The sequence below is a fragment of the Trichoderma atroviride genome, chromosome 4, assembly GCF_020647795.1.
Source record: "Trichoderma atroviride chromosome 4, complete sequence".
Taxonomy (NCBI): domain Eukaryota; kingdom Fungi; phylum Ascomycota; class Sordariomycetes; order Hypocreales; family Hypocreaceae; genus Trichoderma; species Trichoderma atroviride.
In genome coordinates, this window is record NC_089403.1 from 4,810,978 (window position 1) to 4,831,578 (window position 20,601).

At 50.0% G+C, this 20,601-nt stretch overlaps 6 protein-coding genes across 6 annotated transcripts; 2 read left to right on the forward strand and 4 right to left on the reverse strand.

Annotated features, from left to right (window-relative positions):
• Positions 1-148: 148 nt before the first annotated feature.
• Positions 149-1,127, reverse strand: TrAtP1_008985 (uncharacterized protein; the record flags this gene model as incomplete). Its single annotated transcript, XM_014086425.2, has 2 exons — positions 483-1,127; positions 149-321 (listed from the first exon to the last, which is right to left on the reverse strand). The coding sequence occupies exons 1-2, from the start codon at positions 991-993 to the stop codon at positions 149-151; spliced, it is 684 nt and encodes a 227-aa protein (XP_013941900.2). The 5' UTR covers positions 994-1,127.
• Positions 1,128-1,813: 686 nt separating this feature from the next.
• TrAtP1_008986 (uncharacterized protein) lies at positions 1,814-3,345 on the reverse strand (the record flags this gene model as incomplete). Its single annotated transcript, XM_014087155.2, has 1 exon — positions 1,814-3,345. The coding sequence occupies exon 1, from the start codon at positions 3,284-3,286 to the stop codon at positions 1,814-1,816; it is 1,473 nt and encodes a 490-aa protein (XP_013942630.1). The 5' UTR covers positions 3,287-3,345.
• Positions 3,346-3,781: 436 nt separating this feature from the next.
• Positions 3,782-5,197, reverse strand: TrAtP1_008987 (uncharacterized protein; the record flags this gene model as incomplete). Its single annotated transcript, XM_066114117.1, has 1 exon — positions 3,782-5,197. The coding sequence occupies one exon, from the start codon at positions 5,195-5,197 to the stop codon at positions 3,782-3,784; it is 1,416 nt and encodes a 471-aa protein (XP_065970210.1).
• Positions 5,198-5,560: 363 nt separating this feature from the next.
• Positions 5,561-6,589, reverse strand: TrAtP1_008988 (putative secondary metabolism biosynthetic enzyme; the record flags this gene model as incomplete). Its single annotated transcript, XM_014087157.1, has 1 exon — positions 5,561-6,589. One exon carries the CDS (start codon positions 6,587-6,589, stop codon positions 5,561-5,563), a length of 1,029 nt encoding a protein of 342 aa, XP_013942632.1.
• A 1,672-nt stretch (positions 6,590-8,261) lies between these two features.
• On the forward strand, positions 8,262-10,313 carry TrAtP1_008989 (uncharacterized protein; the record flags this gene model as incomplete). The annotated part of the gene is made up of 5 exons (XM_066114118.1): positions 8,262-8,457; positions 8,593-8,923; positions 8,981-9,500; positions 9,586-10,039; positions 10,150-10,313. 5 exons carry the CDS (start codon positions 8,262-8,264, stop codon positions 10,311-10,313), a joined length of 1,665 nt encoding a protein of 554 aa, XP_065970211.1.
• Positions 10,314-12,080: 1,767 nt separating this feature from the next.
• On the forward strand, positions 12,081-20,295 carry TrAtP1_008990 (Type I Iterative PKS; the record flags this gene model as incomplete). Its single annotated transcript, XM_014087159.2, has 3 exons — positions 12,081-12,716; positions 12,778-19,824; positions 19,885-20,295. The coding sequence occupies 3 exons, from the start codon at positions 12,081-12,083 to the stop codon at positions 20,293-20,295; spliced, it is 8,094 nt and encodes a 2,697-aa protein (XP_013942634.2).
• Positions 20,296-20,601: the final 306 nt, after the last annotated feature.

Genomic DNA, 20,601 nt, shown 5'->3' on the forward strand with positions numbered 1-20,601 from the left:
TTAGGCAGTCCAACATGCCAAGTACTTTTTCACTTTCGAGAAAGCTAAACAGTTTGCAAAGCAAGTCATGTCAGGTCCTTAGTTCATCTCACATTTAGGCAGTGTGGTAAATAATTGTTGTTGCATAAGTACTTCGCTTTTCGGCTAATTAAAAATCGAACTTGATCTTTAGTTTATCCCCATCCACAATGTCATCCTTCTTTGCCATCAGCTCTGGCAAATCCCAAGTGCAATTAATGTAGCGTCCACCGAGCCAAGGGCGATGCTCCGCGGTAAGATAGACAAGCGAATGAGCGCTCAGATTGGGGCTGTCAGTGTAAACTAAGGAGATGAAACAACGTCTGTCAGCCAATGCATCATATTTGATGTCGAGAAGAAGTCTTCGTCTCTCTATAGAGAAAAAAACCATGTGCTGATTGCCGTGGAGTCAATCTGCGGGGCGAAAGTGTACGCAAGGCACAACATAAGCAGGGACCACTTACTGGATTTATGGAAGTCGTCTAGCTCTCCCGGTCCCATAATCTCGGTTGGAACGTTTCCGGGGTGTATAGAAAATACCGTCACACCACTTTCTGAGTACTCTCTGTTTAGCAATTGTGATAGGCGGACTAATCCCAACTTCGATGTCTGATATGCGCTGAGCATAGGGTTGACCAAATGAGCCCCAACGCTGGCAACATTGATCATGTAGGAATGATCTGCCTCGAGGAGCAGTGGCAACATTGCTCGTGCCACAAGGTAGGGACCGCGCAGATTAACTTCCAAGACATTCCACCACTGCTGTGGGTTAGAATCCGCAATCTTACCAAAGTTGCCTAGCACGCCCGCGTTGTTGATGACCACATCGAGGCGGCCAACCTGCTTCCTAATAACTTCTGCTGCAGCCACCACAGTGGTCTCGTCTCTGACATCCAGATGAAGTGCCTGGAAATGGGGGGCCGGGCGTCCGTGGGCAAGGGCTGTTGCCAGCACTTCATCAGCCAGCACCGTCATGTCCCCCCCGGGCAGCAGCAAAGATGAACGAGGCGCCTGCCGCAGCGAACCCCAACACTATGGCTTTGCCCAAACCACGAGATCCGCCAGACACAAACACGGCTTTGCCAGCAAAGTCGAAATTAGAAGGGTTGATGCTCTCATAGGAGTCGCAATGAACAGTGCCGGTCACATCGTAGTCACCTACAAAAATTCCGTATCAAGTTAGAGAATACCACATTACCCACGGCATCAATTACTACATGTTCCAACGTCTACAAGTATTGTGGAAACTCTGATAGCTTTTTAGGCACTAAATGACATACCGGGACCTTCCAGAATGTTTCCTGGTGTGCCTCTAGGCGGTGGCATTTTGTTTGCGTATCGAGGGCAGAGCAAACAAGTAGAGCAAGCGAAATTTGTAGTTGACGTATTAAGAAGTAGGAAGTTATTACTGGTCAGACTGACTGAGTAGGGTCAACAGCCTTAATGATCTCAGGGGGGAAAGAGTGTCTTTAAGCTATAACCCTTACATTCCGCCTCTTACATTGCTGGTTTAGTTTAATGGCTCTTTATTATGCTAGTCCTGACTCTGTCTCTGAAAACACAGTGTAACCTCGCTATATACATACATACTGCAGCTCATGTAGCTAGACCCAAGATCCCATGGACTAATCCCATGGACTACCAAAGATAGTATTATGATGCACTTACTACAAATAGTAATTACTGTAGGAACTGTGATGTAATACCTTTACAGTTTAGCTTGTTTCATCACGACTAACACATGTTTGTGAGATCTTGAATAGGCAGTTCCTTATACTAGTATCTCGGCTGATATTTATTCCATCTTCTGGGAAAACTGATCTATAAGGACTTGCTTGATCTGCGTGAGAAGCCCCTGTATCGTATGTGACTCGTAAAAAGCCTCATTATAGACAAGATTCAGCTGCAACTGGCCCCTGAACATCCACACGAAGCAGTACGTATGGCGTGTCAAGGTCTCTACACCAACGCTGACACGAAGCACTTCCAGCCCACGTGTATTCGCGATGTCATCCTCATATCCCTGCTTCTCTGGTTCCGGACCGGGGTCTTGGTGGATCGGGTCCACCAAGACCGTTGCATCTCCAACGCTGGAGATATCGATGCCGCTAGGCAATCCTCCACTCTGCGCGGCAGCACTAGTTGTGGATGAAGGCTGAGGTGGATTCCGCAGGCGCTCCAGCACGAGATTGGCATACGCCCTGCGAGCAAGGAGGAATTCCCTCGACAGCGATGAAGCGTATTCCTTCTCAAACAGGGCCGCATACTCGCCCCACGGCCGCCCCTCCTCCACAGCAACAAACCACCCAGACGTGTAGAGCGCTGCATAAGACGCCGGGGTGCCGCTCACCTCTGACACCGCTTCTCGCAAACTCCTCCTGATAGTACTTGTGTAGCGCCGGCAGTCAGTTTCTCCTCCAACTTGATTGTCTCCGGATGACGCTGCTTCAAAGGCAACTACCGCTATAGATGCATGAAGTGCCGCCTCAAAGCCAAGACCCTGGGCTTTGCACCCGAAGATGATGGCTTCCGTCTCCGTTCGCGATAGGCGAATCGTCTCACCTCGCGTCCCCCGGGCCTTGGTGGCTGCATCGCCAAGATACGACAGTCCGACGGCGCCTACAGCCAGTGCCGTGGTGGCAAAACATCGCGCGGCTTCCGCCACAACCGCTGCGGGCGCTGGAGAGGGAGGGACCAGGAGTGCCTCTTCAACGCTCACGGGCAGCCTGGAGACTTCGTCCCCCCATGCCAGATTGCCAGGGTCCTTAGTGCCATCGCCTATGGCAGCCAATTGCAGGAAATCGTTGAGGAGCTGCAGAGCACCGTAGCCATCAGTGCGCCAGTGAGCCGTGTGTAAGATGACGGTGTCGTGGCCTTCAAGGTAATGCAGAGTTGCCTGTGGAGTTGGAGAAAGCCTGGCGATGACATCCCCTGCGGTGGTTTTGCCATCGTCCTTGACAAGCACAAACGTTTCACCAGCCCACTTCTCAAGGGCTGGCCTGTCTGGAACAACATATTCGAGCAGCTCGCCATTGAAGACGGTAGCTATCCCGGGATGTTGGAATCGGAAAGCCATCCATGCCTCCCTAAGTATCGTAGCAATATCCGCCTCTTGCAGGGACCCTAACAATTTGAAGGAGGCCTGAGAGGTTACAGACCAGTGTTCCCTCCCCAAAGCCTTTCCAGTATCGCCCATCAACTTAATCATCAGCTCATTCTCTCCAGCCCGCCGTTGGAAGTGGTATGCGGAAGTTGCCGCCCAAGCCATGGCTTGATAATTGGTGCAGGGTTAGAAAGCTGATAACAAGAGACGGAACAGGAATAAACTCGAATTTCGATTAGAGGGTGTGTTTCCAAGCGATTGTAGTATGACACAGTGCTCTTCTACCAGTATATATATGAAATAAATAACACATTAATCTACATAAGAAAGTATTCTCTACAACTTAGGTTACATACCTAGGCAAACTAACTCCTTCCAACTGTAGATAACGGCGAGTTAAAACTTTTGAAACTCTGTAAGCCAGGGTGTCCCTTTTAAGGCGTCTACATGTAATCTAGACCCAAGAAATGAGACCGACCAACCGAATACTACAACTGCTTCAACCTTATTTTTATTGGGCCGACTAAGGCTATCTGATACATGCACACGGAGGGCGTGTGTTTTGGGCACCGGTTACATTGAAGTGGGAACATGCACATGTACCTAGCTATGGACGCGAATTGCCAAGAAACGCCGCAATAGGCAATTACCAGATATTGCCTACGGGAGAAATACAACGTCCAATTGCAAACCCAAGTTTTCTTCGAGAACAGCGACAATCTTGCGCAAAACTTCTAAAGCTCTCTCCCCCTCGTGGTAGGCCTGGTTGTAGTTGATCGACAAAGAGAGTTGTCCTTTGAAGGTCCATGGATACAGGAGCATTTGGCGAGTCACAAGGCTGACTCCAAATTGAAACCCATCTACATGAATCGCCACATCCCCGTTGGGACCGGAATACTTTCCTCGCAGGTGCTTATCAATGACACCCAAGCTGCTCAGCGTTATGCCACTTGGTAGCCGGGTATTCGTCACGGCCGGGCCTTTTGCGAACAGTTTCTGCCCATGGTACAAGTACCTCAGCCTAAGCGTCTTCACCAACATGTCGCTGTACCAATTCTTGTAGTAGTGCGTCAATTCTGAAGCCCTATCCATGAAACTGCTCTCCCTGAGTACCACAGGAGTGAGGCCAGTAACGTAAGTTGCACAAGCGTGTGTCCTCCCGTTGTAGGGCTGGGGCAAGTAGTCGCGGAGGTTTGCAGATAGAACAGTAGAATAATCCTTGCTTGCGTCTTCTGGAAGAGCCAGAGCAAACGCCGTCTCAGAAAGCGCAGCATGAAGAGCAGCCGTGACGCTGATGCCACGGGCTTTACAGGCGGCGACAAGGGCTCCTGTTGATGCCTGAGAAAGGGCGAGAGCCTGCCTGCAGGAGTCCATTGGTGCGGTTTCCGCGGATCCCTTGTAGGGGAGGCCGATACCCTGCACAGCGACACGATGGTGAGTCTCCATGGCGTCACGAACGTAACGATCCATGTCTGGAGAGCATTGGGCGGGTTCAAGTGACCCACAAGCGTCTTCCAGACTGGGGGACAGGTTCTTCCACTCGTTCTCCCAGTCGAATGATGAGTCGATATGTGAGGGTTGGTACATGGCGACGATTTCGAAGAGCCGGTCGAGTAGCATGCAGGTCCCGAGGCCGTCGATGCGCCAGTGAGAGGACAAGAACAGCACATGGCAAGACTTGGGGAAATAGTATAGCCTCGGCAAGTCATATGGGCCGGCCGCAGCTCGAATAATGCTTTCCGGGCTCTGATCATGTTCGACGATGAACGTCTTGCTCGCCCAGTCTTCGACGTCTTGCACGCTCCGCGGAGTCGTATAAACCTTGCCAGAGCCATCTGGGACCACGCTGAGGGCGGGAAACTCAAATCTCAGCCGTTTCCAAGACGTTTCGAGCGCTGTTGCCAAATCAAAGGCTTCGAAGCCCTCGCCTAAGCGGACCTCGCATTGACAATAAAGACGCCATTGCTCCCTTCCGGACGCCTGAAAGGCCAACGACATGTCGCGGTAGACCTTCTCAGCTCCTTCTAGTTCCTTCCGCCACAGGCCGGGAGAGACTTCAGTCCAAGACGGGAACATGTTGTTTGATTGAGGTTCGAGAAACAAGCTGAGTGGTGGAATAGCGCTGTTGGATGAAGGCCACGAAGATTGACCTGGGAGCCGTGACGAAAAGCCAGAGAATAAAGGCAGTCTTTAAAGCAGCGCGGATTACTATGCCAACTCTTACCGGTGCTATAATAGTATTACCCTTTTTCTCACTTATATGAGCTAGGCAAAATTCAGACATTTTGGACCAAATTAGATACATGCAGCTACTGTTTACTTCAACATGCACTCTGCGTCACTCTATTCATGTACTTTCAAGTCATAGTGAAGGTTGATACCAAGATTGTAGCCAAGATCAAATTCCAAAAACTATTTAAATTTTGCTAGAGCCAGTACTCAGAGCGACACGACAAGCTTGCGCGCAGAGTTACCTGCTTTAGCAAGGTCACAGGCTTCTTGAATAGCCTCCAGTCCCTTGCCCACAACATACGCCTCGGGTTGGCACACAAACGTCCCTGCAGCCAATGCCTTGCCTAAGAACTGGGCGTATATGGCAGGGCCAACTTCGTTGTTTCGCAGATCACCACCAAAGATGAACTTGGACTCAATTCCTGCGGGAAGAGTCTCTGTGATTGGGTTGGCCGCGGAGACAAATTTGCTGCCCGAGACCTTTGAGATGACTTCAGCAGTCTGGGCCAGGGAGCCGTTGGCAACAGAGAGGGCGCCAGCAGACGTCTTGCCGCTAAAGGCCGCGATGAGTTGAGGGACGATGTCTGCGTCGTGATAGTCAAAGACCTGGCTGGCGCCGAGTTTCTTGAGCAGATCAAAGTTCTTGGAGGATGCCACGGCAATGACATCGTAGCCGGAAGCCCGGGCGAGCTGCACAGCCATGCAGGCGACGCTTGAAGCACCGCCCCAGACAAGCAGGGTCTTGCCAGTGGAGGAGGCCGCAGGCTCAGAGGGCAGCCCCAGGGCAAGGTGGTCTTTCTGGTAGAGACCGCAGGCAGCGGTGGAGATGCCCAGGGGCAGCACGCTGGCAGCCTCGTAGGAGATGGAGTCAGGAATCGGGGCCGCCATGAAGTCCGGGACGACGGAGTACAGTTGAAAGGCGCCCTCGGAGGGCTTGTTGTTCATCAGATTGATGGCATGGGCAACAACGCGGTCGCCGGGCTTGAACCTGGTCACGCCAGGGCCTACCTCGACAACCTCACCGGCCATGTCGTTGCCCAGGACCTGGGGGTAGGTGATCCAGTTGAAGAGATCCGGGCCCATGGCCTGGAGAGCCCAGTCCACAATGTTGATGGCAACAGCTCCATTCTTGATGACAATCTCAGAGGCAGCAGGAGCTGTGTACGGGGCCTCCTTGACCTCGAACTTGGGTGCCTTGGGAGCGGTTTGCCAAGCGGCGATGTTGCTGGGAGCCATGTTTGTAAGCGGTGGGCGAGTGATGTGGTCTGTTAGACTGCGGCTCTTTGGGATCCTGCGGGAACAGGCAGCCGAGATAGACCTATCTACATATATTCACGGCTGTCGCGATCCAGAGGCCACGCGGAGATAAAAAAACAGGATTCACTGGCGATACGGCTCGGAGGTCTGGTATCTCCAGATGCGGCAGTTCCTGTGCCATTGCCAAACGCACATGGGGACGGGGCATTCCTTCAATACTACATCATAGATGTGCCCTGGATGCGACACTGCCATTCCTTCGACGCACTGTGACCTTCAATTGCCTATCAGAGTAGGTAGGTGTCGTACGTGTACGAGGCTGAGGTGCTTCATGTCCTCCCCAGCGCTACGTGCGATACGAGCCCTCTGCTGGGTATCTACAGGGCTGCATGTAAGGCACTGACGGGGTATCTATGCAGAGCAATCGCAATATGTATCGTTGATGTTACATGGAGTGCGTGTACAAGTACATTCTATTGGCTATGCCAAACCGAGGCATATTATATGGTCGAGAGCCGTGTAGGCGATCACGATTGCACGTGTGACAGGGGCTGTATTGCCACACCTAGGTGCATGTACTGTAGTTGATAATGCATAAGGGAGGCTATGGAACAGGGAAGGGAGATATCCTTGACCAGTTTGAGGGCAAATAGAACAAACCAGCGGGCTTACCTAGGGGTGGATCTACCTAACTAATAAACAAAGGCCCTTTTTATATCCTCTAGTGCTTATACCAAGTTTTTCTCGATAAGAGTTTTATATGCTGTATTTTTTTCTTAAAGTTATTTAACCAATCTATTAGTTATTAACTATTAACTCTTTTCTAACTTTGGGTAACTATGTTTCTGTTTTTCTACTTGTTTTCTATAGTTCTGTCTTGTAGTTTCTTCAATTAAAACTCTTTTTGTTAAGTACAGGTTTACAAAATGTGTATTGAGGCGTTGATTTTATTCTATTCTTTTAATAGACGTTTTCTTTTACTTTGTCTTGTAAATCTCATCTAGTAGACAGCTCTAGGGTATCTTGTGTATTTAGTCTTTCTTTTTCCCCTCATTATGTATTGCAGTAGCGCGAGGGTGACAGGGGTTGTATTGCCACAACTAGATAATGATGATAAGGCTATGGAAAAGGGAAGGCAAATATGCCTAACGGGATATGAGCTTGACTAGGGGGTGGGTGCTACTGTAAATACATGTATAGCCCTGTAAATACCCGCAGCTAACATCGAGTTGTTTAGCTTCGTAGACTGTGGGCCTTGTAGAGAAACAGATACCGTTTGTCACTTCTTGATAGCCATGTTCTATCTTGTTGCCAACAAAACACATCATGTATTGCTTACCAAGATCCACAGCTAAAGCCGAGTGGGCGAGGGTTAGAATGCAACTCGACTCTGGTTGCAGGCCTTGTACTGTAGGATCCTAGGCCTTCAAGTTCGCCTTTCCTATTATACAATAGTACATGTATATAGCATTAAAAAAGGTAGGTACTTTGAGCCATTGGGTAGGGATTTTGCGAGGGAATATAGTATTACCTCTTGTAGCTTTTGCTCCTATGCTTATGTATTATATTTTGCCACTAGCAACTGCTTATTAGTCTTTGTTCTACTGTCGTTCCTTCAATTACATTTTCAATAAGGATTTATATCCGTATCATGAGCACATTACCATCCACCAGCAAGAGGCAGAGCCAAGCATGCCAGGAATGCCGGCGACGCAAGCTACGATGCGACGGTAAACAGCCGCAATGTTCCACATGCGAGAATGCCGGCATCGAATGCAACATCGACCGTAACCGTGCACCCCGTGGCCCCAAGAAGGGCTATATCACCGCATTGCAGAACAAGATTGGTATGTCTCGCGTACTGTGCTCGGTCCAACAATGAAGAAGCCGCCAGTAAATGACTGCGGCTCCCAGCCAAAATTTGTCATGAACTGGCGCTGAACACTCTCGTTGTTTCCGCTCACTGAGACTAATAGCACCAGAAACACTCGAAAGCCGCCTTCGGGAACAAGAACAGCATCATCCCGATTGGTCGGAGAGTCTGGAATATGGCGACGAAACGCTTCATCCGGTGACATCACATCTGCCTGTGATTCTTGACTGTCTGGACGACTCTGGACTACATAGAGATCTCCTTACAATTCAATCAACTCCTCTAGCATCGGAGCTAGACACATCTATCAGCACCTATTCTGGCATCAACGTGGCATCAACGTCAATGACCCTTCCATCAGATCATACACCCGCGATATCCATATCGGAATGCGGTAGGAGTTGCAACCTACACATCACTGATCTTATGCAAGACGAGCTGTATGAAACCCCAAATCTGTCCTTGGCGGCGACTAGATCTACTAACTTCAGAAACAGGGACCAGTTATACTTTGACAGAATACATGCCGCCGTTCCCATACTGCACCAGCGAAGGTATCTTTCATGGTCAAGGCTCTCTGAAAAGACGAGGTCGCGAAGCTGCCTTCAGCATGCCGTCTGGGCGGCAGCATCGCTCGTGTCAGCGCATTTTCAGCACCTGCAGCACACACTCTACCCAGAGGTAAAGAGGCTTCTTGCTACTACAGCCCCGGCAAAGATCCCTGGTGGGCAGGATCTTGCAGTTGATGTTGAACTAGTCCAAGCGTGGGTCTTAATAACCACTTTCGAGTTCATCAGGATGTATCACTATGAAGCATGTCTTAGTGCGGCTCACACATTCCGACTTGCACAGTTAATGGGACTGCATAAAGTTGACGTTCTAGATAATCTACCTTCTATAAACGAAAGAGACTTTATTACAGTAGAAGAAAGACGCCGGGTGTTCTGGATGGCTTTTACGCTTGAAATTCTCCTTAGCATGCACAGCAACCTACCTCTGGTAGTAAACGAGCACATGGTAAGCTAGCGATTCCCCTAGAACGCTTGCATGATCCTTTTTGTGACTCATTACATCCGAGCTTCATTCTAAAATTAGATTTTAGATCACGACCCTTCTTCCCGTACCTGACCACGACTTCCAGAATGGTCAACTGACCGAGACCGGCTTTCTCCACGACCTACTAAGCAAGCGGAGCGAGACGGTCAAATGGCCATTCAATGAATGCATAATGCTTGCAGCAGTTTGCGCACGGGCATCTTCCTATTCACCGAAGAGCTTTAACCACCTTCAATCCGGTCATCAAGACGGTGACCACGTTGATCGGCAGAAATGGCTGTGCAATACCCTGATTCTGCGCCTACAGACTCTGGAAGAGGACTACCCTAGTCAGAAGAACTCATCCGACCTGTCATTGCTATTTGCCAACCTTTTGGCTCAAGCATCAATCATCTATCTTTGTGGAGAAGCTCAATCTTCAGACTGGCAAACTGGGAGCCCGGATAGTGAGAACCCCCTGCAAAACGGAAGTCATCAACTGGCGATTGGTGCTGCACAACGTATACTAGAACTTTCCCGCTCACTCATAGACTTCCCCGTCAGCAAGGTAACAAATGATTGCTGCCTTTTCCAAATCACAAAGCGGTTGTTTACTAATGTTCAATCCCAGATTCACCCTTTTACACCGATTCCTCTATGTCTCGCTGTCAGATTTCTATCCACGAAAAGGTCGAATCCTATGGCTGCCGATCTTCTACAGGGTTTGCTGGACGTACTACGTCGTTTAACAAGTGTCAGCAACGCACAGCAAAGTTACATAAACATTCTAGATAAAGCAGAGTTGGATTTGTTTCGCGGATTAACCAGTGTCAATAACGCGCAAAGTCATATAAATCTTCTACATACACACTAAAACTTGATTATATAATATTTATGACAAAGAATAAATTGTAAAAGAGGTCTTCCTAGAGTAAATAGTTTAATTCTACAGCTGTATCAATTTCTAAGGATCAGCAACTATAATAAGAGTAATCTGAAAACAAAAAACTAGTACCTCAGTTGGAGTACACAGGACAAATACAACATCAGTTTGACAAGGGGGGAGGGGGTGTCTCCAGCAATTCATTTATAATTGTGACCCTAGTACGGCAAATCTATAGATCCGAAGTTTGTGCAGGGCCGCTAAATGATTATCCGCAGTGGAGAGGTGTAGAAATAGTACCCCCGTCTCGATGAAAATGGTAACGTCGATGTCAGATCCAAGACATCTTTAGCTAAATGTAGACTATTTCCTAAATGCAGCAAGCTTTGTTTACAATGAAACCAGATACATGTAAGCCAGCAAGCCCCTGGCTGTTACGTTCTATGTTAACACGATTGCTGCACGATGAAGCCAAGGGAAGCACTTGTAGTAAGCGGGCTGCGGCTACATCTGGAATGGATCCTGTAGGAGCTGTAGGGTTTAGACGCTTAAGGGATGCATATTGCCAAATCTAATACCCTGCTGACGGGACTCATTCGGCGATCTTCATGCTGAATACCTATGCTTTATTAGGTACGCCCTGGCTAGGTCCTGTCGCCCGTCTTCTACGCCTAAACGTATACGGTACGGATACGGCAGCAGCAGTAGTAATAATGGTGTACTGGGATTGTAGTAATAAGCCTGGATCATACGAGTACACGTCGGGTACTTGGTATGTCTGTGCCCTGATACGCAAGGAGCTGCAGCCAACTCAGCGCGGAATGTCGGCAAATCTATACAAAGGGGTGTATACCTAGTCAGCTTGACTAGGTATGAGATGTTGAGGCTTCATATCCCCTCGGAAATAACTTCCTTGTTTGGGTATGGACTCTTTTACAGTAGGGAACATGAATTCAGATACCTGGGATCTCATAGTACAAGGCCCACAGCTAAGGTCGAGCCACGGTATGACCTCGCAGAGACTTGATAACTCGACTTTAGCTGCGGGCCTTGACTTTGGCTGTGGATCTAGGTAAGCAATCGTATATCTTTTAGTAAACTGTATATAGAAAATGTTTACACAGCATCGATAAATGACAATTGGTATTTCACAAGGCCTGCAGCCAAAACTGAATTTGTAAGAGAATCCGGTATAATCCGAGCCACAGCTAAAGATTCCACTTCTACACGTGGATAATCAAGGGTCTGATCTGCCTATAACGTGAAATATCAGTTGTGACGTGACATATTCGGTTATCATACTACTACCGTGACATTTGTTGTAAGCTTAATTGAGTGGCATGAGAAGTATCTCAAGCGGATACCGAAAATACGGAGCATAAACTCCCCAGACCAATATTCACATGCAGATTACTTCAGTCTATGTGCACAATCCTCTTGCAAACTAGGTATCTTGATATCCCTGGAAATGGATTACGCTCAATCGTCTCACCCATACGTCCGTCTGCCCGGCGGGACAACATATGCCGGGTATCCAGATAGTGAACCTCAAGTAGACCCCTATGACTATGTTTCCGGATGTAAAGCATATCAAGGCAGTCCTTCCCACTCCAGATTGGGCGTAAATCACACCCACATCTTCTTCAACAGGAGTGAACCCATAGTGGCTCTATTCAAAAATGTCGACTAGTAACGCCGCCACTGTTCTCTTATTTGGGCCACAGTGCCTATCCTTTGACTCAGAGGCCCTCACGCAGTTGAGGAGCCTAGTAGTCGAGAGTCACAGTAGCGTATGGCTTGACACAATTAGCGAGCTTCCAAGTTACTGGAAAACGCTTGTCAGTAAATTCCCTGCTCTTGCCGCTCTCGGCGGTGGCGATCAGCTCCAGGAGCTCAACACGTTCTTCAAAACCGGAACAATCACACCCGCTCTTATTCAACTCCCCAATGTCGTCCTGACTCCCATCGTGGTCCTTACGCACCTGGCACACTACGTGAGATATGTTGAGCAACAGGTCTCTTCAACAGGTGGCGATGCTGAAGATGTCTTTGCCTCTTTCGCACAATGTCACATTGAAACCCTTGGCTTCTGTACAGGCCTTTTGAGCGCTTTTGCTGTCGCAAGCTCGTCCAACCGCTCCGAACTTCAGCAATATGGCGCTGCAGCAATTCGCCTCGCTATGCTTGTTGGGGCCATAGTTGATGCTCAAGAAGCTCCTGGAAGCGCTTATGGTCCATCTGAACTCTTTTCTGTCTCATGGAATACCCCTGAAACGGGAGACAAGATCAAAGAAACACTTGATCTCTTTCCAGAGGTAAGACCAAAAATATCAACAGACAAGGTTCTCAACAAGTACTAATCTAAATCTCTTCAAGGCTTACATCTCTGTCTCATACGATGAGCGCAGAGCAACGGTCACCACTGCCGAGAGCACTGCTGCTGCATTGCAACAGAAGCTTAGGGAGGCTGGAGTTACGGCCATGCTCGTAGGTCTCCGCGGGCGGTTCCATCACTCGTGCCATGCTGCCGACCTCGACTCTGCCATTGAGTTCTGCGCGTCTCATCTGGCTTTCCAGTTCCCCAGCACTTCTCAGATTGCCATTCCTATACGTTCAAACTCAGATGTTGGATGCATCAAGGAGGGCAAGTTACACGAGATCGCCCTTAGAGCAATCCTTGTCGACCATTGCAACTGGTATGCGGCTTTGTCAAAGATGTACAACAGCTTCTCTGACCCCCAGTCACTGTCCCTTGTATCATTTGGACCGGAGCGGTTCGTACCGCCGTCCATTGCTCGCAAGCTCGGTCAGCGGCTGAATCACGTCGCTGACACCAGTCTTGTTTCCTCCGTTTCGCCAGTTTTGGGCAAACATCAGCAGGTGGTATCACAGGACAGCATTGCGGTTGTTGGAATGGCTTGCAAGACTGCTGGTGCTGATGATGTTGCGGAACTCTGGGACATCCTATGCAAGGGGGAGTCACAGCACGTTGAGGTCACCCCGGATCGTGTTTCTTTCCAAACCCAGTGGAGAGACGTAGATCCCAAGCGAAAGTGGTTTGGAAACTTCATTCGGGATCCTGATGCTTTCGACCACAAATTCTTCAAGAAAAGCCCCAGAGAGGTATCTTCGTCGGATCCCCAGCAACGGCTGTTGATGCAAGTGGCCTACCAAGCTGTCGAACAATCTGGCTACTTCAACAAGGGGCAACCTGATAAGTCGGTTGGTTGTTATATCGGAGTCTGTTCAACCGACTACGAGAATAACGTTGCCTGCTACGCCCCGAATGCATTCTCGGCAACAGGAAACCTACGAAGTTTCATCGCTGGCAAGGTCAGCCACTACTTTGGCTGGGAAGGGCCTGCCATGACTCTTGATACCGCATGTTCAGCCTCTGCTGTTTCTATTCATTTGGCTTGTCAGGCCATCCTCAGCGGCGAATGCACCAGTGCCCTCGCCGGCGGCACCAATATCATGACGAACCCCTTGTGGTTCCAAAATTTGGCTGGAGCGTCTTTCCTAAGCCCAACGGGTTCCTGCAAGCCCTTTGATTCTAAGGCTGATGGCTATTGCCGAGGTGAAGGTATCGCCGCCGTGTTTCTGAAGAAGATGTCCCTGGCCATTGCAGATGGTGATCAGATCATTGGCTGCCTAGCAGCGACTGCTGTCAACCAGAATCAAAACTGTACACCTATATTCGTGCCTAATTCACCATCCCTATCCAATGTCTTCCAAACTGCCATGACTCGTGCCGGACTCGAGCCAGCACAGGTGACGGTCGTGGAAGCACACGGCACTGGAACCCCGGTTGGTGATCCTGCAGAGTATGAAAGCGTGAAGAAGGTCTTTGGAGGACCCATCCGCTCGGCGCCTCTTTATCTGAGCTCCATCAAGGGCTTGGTCGGCCACACTGAGTCGGTATCTGGTGTTTTGTCACTGATCAAAATTCTTCTCATGATCAAGGAGGGCTATGTCCCTCCTCAAGCAAGCTTCCAGTCGATGAGCCCCCATATTCATGCTTCGCCGTCCGACATGATTGAAGTGCCAACCAGCTTGAAGCCCTGGAAGAATGAGTTTCGAGCAGCTCTCATCAACAACTACGGTGCCTCTGGGTCTAATGCGTCCATGGTTGTCACGCAAAGTCTACCAGCCCAAGACCAGCTTAGTGGTGCCGCTCCCATTCACGCCACCAATATCAAGCATCCTTTCTGGCTCAGTGGGTATGATGAAAAAAGCATTCGTCAATATGCCGGCAAGCTTCTAGCTCTCCTAAAGTCTAAAACGACTCCTGGCAAAGCTGCGCCTGCTGTCTCTCAGCTTGCTTTCAACGTCTCTCGACAATCGAACCGATCTCTGCCGCACAAAGTCATCTTCACTTGCGGTTCCACTACCGAGCTTGAGAATACCCTTTCTAAACTCAACAGTGGCAAGTCGAGTCTCTCCATCAGCCAAAAGAAGCCGGCGAGACCCGTGGTCTTGTGCTTCGGAGGTCAAGTTTCTACCTTTGTCGGACTCGATCGACAGCTGTATGACAACGTGAAGCTCCTCCGGACATATTTGGATCAGTGTAACTCTGCTCTCAAGTCCATCGGGTTGGATGGCATCTATCCCGAAATCTTCCAGCGCAGCCCCGTCGAAGACACTGTTAAGCTGCAAACAATGCTTTTCGCTATGCAGTATTCCTGCGCCAAGTGCTGGATTGACTGTGGTATCGAGGTTGCTGCGGTGGTCGGCCATAGCTTCGGAGAGATCACTGCTCTCTGCATCTCTGGAGTTTTGTCTCTTCAAGACACCGTGAAACTCGTTGCTGGTCGTGCGCGTATTGTGCGGGACACTTGGGGCCGAGACTCTGGTGCCATGATGGCCGTTGAGGCCGACCTTGATGTTGTTACCGGCCTACTAAACGAGGCTAATAAAGGCTGCGAGGCCATCGATACGGCTTGTATAGCATGTTTCAACGGACCACGTAGCTTTACACTCGCGGGGTCGTCCAAGACTATGGACAGGATTCAGGAGATTCAGTCTCAGAACACGGCTTTTGCCGCTATGCGGACGAAGAGACTCAATGTTACTAATGCTTTCCACTCGGCTCTTGTTGAACCCCTTGTCGAAAACCTGGAACGGGTTGGCGAGGACCTCACATTCAAGGAGCCTCACACTCCCATGGAGAGGGCCACTGAGGCGAAGACGACTAGTACGCCAACTGCCAAGTTTACTGCGGAGCATATGAGGTTCCCTGTTTACTTCAACCACGCGGTGCAGCGCCTTGCCCAAGATTTCCCATCTTGCATCTACCTTGAGGCGGGCTCTAGCTCAACGATAACCATCATGGCCAGCCGAGCTCTTGGAGCCCCCTCAGAGTCTCATTTCCAAGCCATGAGCCTTACCAGCGACAATGCTCTCCAGAGTCTGGTGGATGCCACTGCAAACCTCTGGAAAGAAGGCGTCCCCGTTCAGTTCTGGGGACACCATTCTGTGCAAACGCGCGAATATGACACTATTCTCTTGCCTCCGTACCAATTCGAGAAGTCAAAGCACTGGCTCGAAATGAAGATTCCATCCAAGGCAATTGAAGGGGTTGCCGCCGTTCCTCAGGCGAAGGCTATTGACCTGCCCAAGGGCCTTTGGACATTTGTGGGCTATCAGGACAAGAAACAAAAGGTGGCTCGCTTTGTCATCAATACTGAAGTCCCCGAATATCAGGAATTCGTTTCAGGACATACCATTGCCGGGACTGCGCCCATCTGCCCTGCAACCCTCGAGGTCGACATGGCAATTGAAGCTCTCAGTAGCATCCATCCTGATCTCTTCACCTCGGGATTCCTTCCTCAAATTCAGCGAGTCGACAACCAGGCTCCTATCTGCATCGATCCCTCCAGAGTTGTCCATCTGGACTTTGAAGCTGCTGATGCAGATGGCAGAGTTTGGGATTGGAAGATTGTCAGTAGCCATCTAGCAAAGTCTGGTGGTACTATCCTGCATGTTACCGGAAAGATTACTTGGCGTTCTAAGCAGGATGCTAATTACAGGGATGAGTTCGCCAGGCTCCAACGTCTGGTGCCTCACGAGCGCTGCAAGCGCGTGTTGGAGAGTGATGAAGCCGACGACATTATCCAGGGCCGTAACATCTACACTGCCTTCTCCAGCGTCGTAGACTACGGCGAGCAATACCGTGGCGTAAAGAAACTCGTGGGTTGCGGCAACGAGTCTGCTGGCCGCGTAACCATGGGACACGCCGGCAAGACTTGGCTCGACACACACCTTTCCGACTGCTTCAGCCAAGTTGGCGGCATTTGGGTCAACTGCATGACTGATTCTGATCCGGCTGACATGTTCATTGCCAACGGCTTCGACCAATGGTTGAGATCCCCCGACGCTGCCTCTGGAAAGACAGATGCCAGGCCAAAAGTGTGGGATGTCTTTGCGTCTCACCATCGCGCCTCGGAAAAGGCGTATGTCTCGGACATCTTCATATTCGATGCTGCTTCAGGCCAGTTGACAGAGGCAATTCTGGGAATAAACTATCATAAAGTCCCCAAGTTGTCAATGAGCAAGGTCCTGGCTAGGCTCACCTCGCCCGCCTTTATCAAACAAGGTGCCCCTTCGACTACAGGCCCTACGGCCAAGGCTGCTGTGACATCTGTCGCGACAACATCAGTTACAGTAACTACCAAACCTGCCAAGGTTGCTAAAGTTGTCAAGGAAAAGAAACCTAAGAAACAAAAGGTGAGCAAAGTCTCCGATGTCGCTGCCAAGTGCCGGAGCCTGCTGGGTACCATGTGTGGCTTGGAGCCAGGCGAGATCAAGGATGAGTCAACACCAGCTGATCTGGGCATTGACTCTCTCATGGGCATGGAGGTTGCTCGAGAAATAGAGAGCGAATTCAAGTGTGAATATCCCGCAGAAAACCTCATGGACATCAACTCTTTCCTTGAGATGGTAAAAAGCATCGAATCTGTCTTGGGGGTGACTCCAGACGTTGAAGATGAATCCGACTCGGAAAGTGAAATCTCTGATGATGATGTCGACGATACACCATCTGAATCGCTTGATGATACGACATCTCAAAGCTCCGTCTCCACCAACAACGCTGATGTCCTCGAGTATCTCGCAGACTTCTTAGGACTCGAGAAAGGAGATGTTGCTTTGGAAACTCTCCTGCGCGATCTTGGTGTGGACTCTCTTCTCTCTACGGAACTGCGAATGGATATTTCGGGCAAGTTTGATGTTCATATTAGCGAGTCCGTGGCCATTGAAGAGCTCTCTGTCAAAGAGCTTCAGGAGAAGATCAACGGGGTCCCTGCTGAGAATCCAAAACCAGCTGCTACGAAGTCTAAGAAGCGCGTTGAAGCAACGGTTTCGCCTGTCGCAGCCCCTCAACAATCGTACAGCGCTGTTCCGATGCCCCAAGGCGACTTGGATCTTCCAACATCCAAAGTCCTTTCCGCCTTTGGAGAGACGAAACGCCTGACTGACCAGTTCATCGACGATTACAGATGTGCTGGATATCTTGATGCAGTATATCCCAAGCAGACTCGGCTCTGCATTGCTCTGACAGTCGAAGCTTTTGAGAAGCTTGGATGCTCTTTGAGGAACGCAGCCCCTGGTCAGAAGTTGGCTCGCGTGTCTGGCGCAACTAGTCAGCAGAGGCTGGTCGACCATCTTTACTTGATTCTTGAACGCGACGCTCGTCTGATTGATGTCGTCAACGGCGAGGTTATCCGAACCGATCTTCCCGTTCCTGACAAGTCCAGCAAAGCCATTTTGGATGATCTTGTAAAGGAATTTCCCGACCACGTGTTTGCCAATAAGTTGACCCATTATGCGGGCGCTCAGCTCGCCGACGTCATCACTGAAAAGACAGACGGAGTCAAGGTGGTCTTCGGTTCTGCCGAAGGAAGAGACTTGGTCTCAGGCCTGTACGGAGACTCTCTACTCAACAAGCTTTCATACAAGATGATGGAGGACTTCTTGAAGCGCCTCGCTGCGTCTCTACCGATGCACGAAGGCACGCTCAAGATCCTCGAGATGGGTGCCGGCACAGGTGGCACTACAAAATGGCTGGTTCCTCTTGTTGCGAGCCTCGGTATCCCAGTTGAGTACACATTCACAGATTTGTCGCCAGGCTTCGTCGCGGCTGCCAGAAACAAGTTCAAACAGTATCCATTCATGAAATACGCTGTACATGACATTGAAAAGGCGCCTCAGAAGGACCTGGTTGCTACCCAACACATTGTTGTGGCCAGCAATGCTATTCACGCGACCACAAACATGGTGAAGTCGCTGGAGAACACTCGACAGTTCCTCCGCCCCGATGGATTCCTCATGATGCTTGAAATGACTGAGACTCTCTCGTGGGTTGATATCATCTTTGGCCTCTTCGAGGGCTGGTGGCTCTTCAAGGATGGCCGTAACCATGCCATTGCACACGAGTCACGATGGGAGGAGACTCTGCACTCTGTTGGATATGGTCATGTCGACTGGACTGATGGCTACCTTCCAGAGACTACCATTCAGAGAGTATTCATTGCCCTTGGTTCGGGCTCACAGAAGGATCGCCTCCCACTCGACCCCAAGCCCTTGCCTAAGAACATGCTTACTGACCTGCCTGCTCGTGAGGCAGCAGTGGGAAACTTTGTGCAGAAGTACTCTAGTGGTTTTGCCCCAGCTGCTCAGAGCGGTTCATCAGATGCTTCAAGCACGAACGAGGCATGTGTACTCGTCACAGGAGCAAGCGGCAGTCTCGGAGCCCACCTCGTCGCACATCTCTCCAAGCTTCAGGAGGTGAAGTCTGTGATTTGCCTCAACCGAAAGAGCGCTGCGGACCCTGATACCCGACAGCAGGAATCCTTCCGCAGTAAGGGAATCTCACTGCAAGCCGATGAGCTGTCCAAGCTCAAAGTCATCGAGACGGACACATCAAAGCCGAAACTCGGACTCTCCAATGGTGACTATCTATCTTTGAGCACCCAGGTCACTCACATTGTCCATAACGCGTGGCCCATGAGCGCCAAGAGACCCATCAACGGTTTTGAGAACCAGTTCCAGGTTCTAAGGAATCTCATAGATCTCGCCGCCGCGGCTTCTGCCGCCCGCCCACAGGGTTTCAAGGTCGGGTTCCAGTTCGTATCCTCCATCGCTACGACCGGCCACTATCCTCTGTGGAGTGGCAAGGTCCGCGCCCCAGAAGAGCGAGTTCAGATTGATTCTGTTCTGCCGTCTGGTTACAGTGACGCCAAGTACGCCTGTGAGAAACTCCTCGACGAAACTCTTCACAAGCACCCTGACCGATTCCGAACCATGGCTGCTCGCATCGGTCAGATTGCCGGCTCAACTTCCAGCGGCTACTGGAACACTGTTGAGCACTTCTGCTTTCTAATAAAGTCTGCGCAGACTCTGTCAGCTGTTCCTGACTTTGACGGGGTACGTGCTGCATCTCCCATCTCCGCTGTAGAGTCATCATCGCTAACTATTGGTGAATAGGTTCTTTCCTGGTGTCCTGTCGACATCGTTGCCGGAACCCTATCGGATCTTCTTCTCGCAGACAACACTCCCTATCCCATCTACCACGTCGACAATCCCGTCCAGCAGCCGTGGAAGGAGATGACTCCACGCCTTGCCGCCGCTCTTGGTGTTCCATCCGATCATATCATCCCATGGTCAGACTGGCTCATACGGGTCCGCCAGTCGCCCCTCCCAGAAACCGAAAATCCTGCCGTGCGTCTTGTTGGCTTCTTAGAAGAACACTTCCTCCGTATGTCATGCGGCGGGCTCATCTTGGACACAACCAAGTCTTGTGAGCACTCCAAGACCTTGGCTGCCACTGGCGCAGTAAGCGAGGAGACTTTGCAGAAATATGTTCGTGCCTGGAGAGAGTGCGGATATCTGAGGTGAAAGCAGTAAAGGTGCTTAGATCGAGTTGGCGGTCTTCGTTTTGTATATTGCCGGTGGCTCCAAGTCACAATTTATTTTAATGCCATAGAATCACGATCATAGCTAGAATTGAAACGGAATGACTTTCACAGCAATAACACTAAGATACAAACATTTAAAAAATATAATAAAACATGTTTCTCATTTCAGGCTGAGATGAGTAGAGATACCTACTGTTCGCGCTCATGAGCTACTACAAATATTCACTAGGTCTTATCGTCACAGAGCCAAGGTTTGTGTCGGATCGCCAAAGACTTTTTGAGCTGC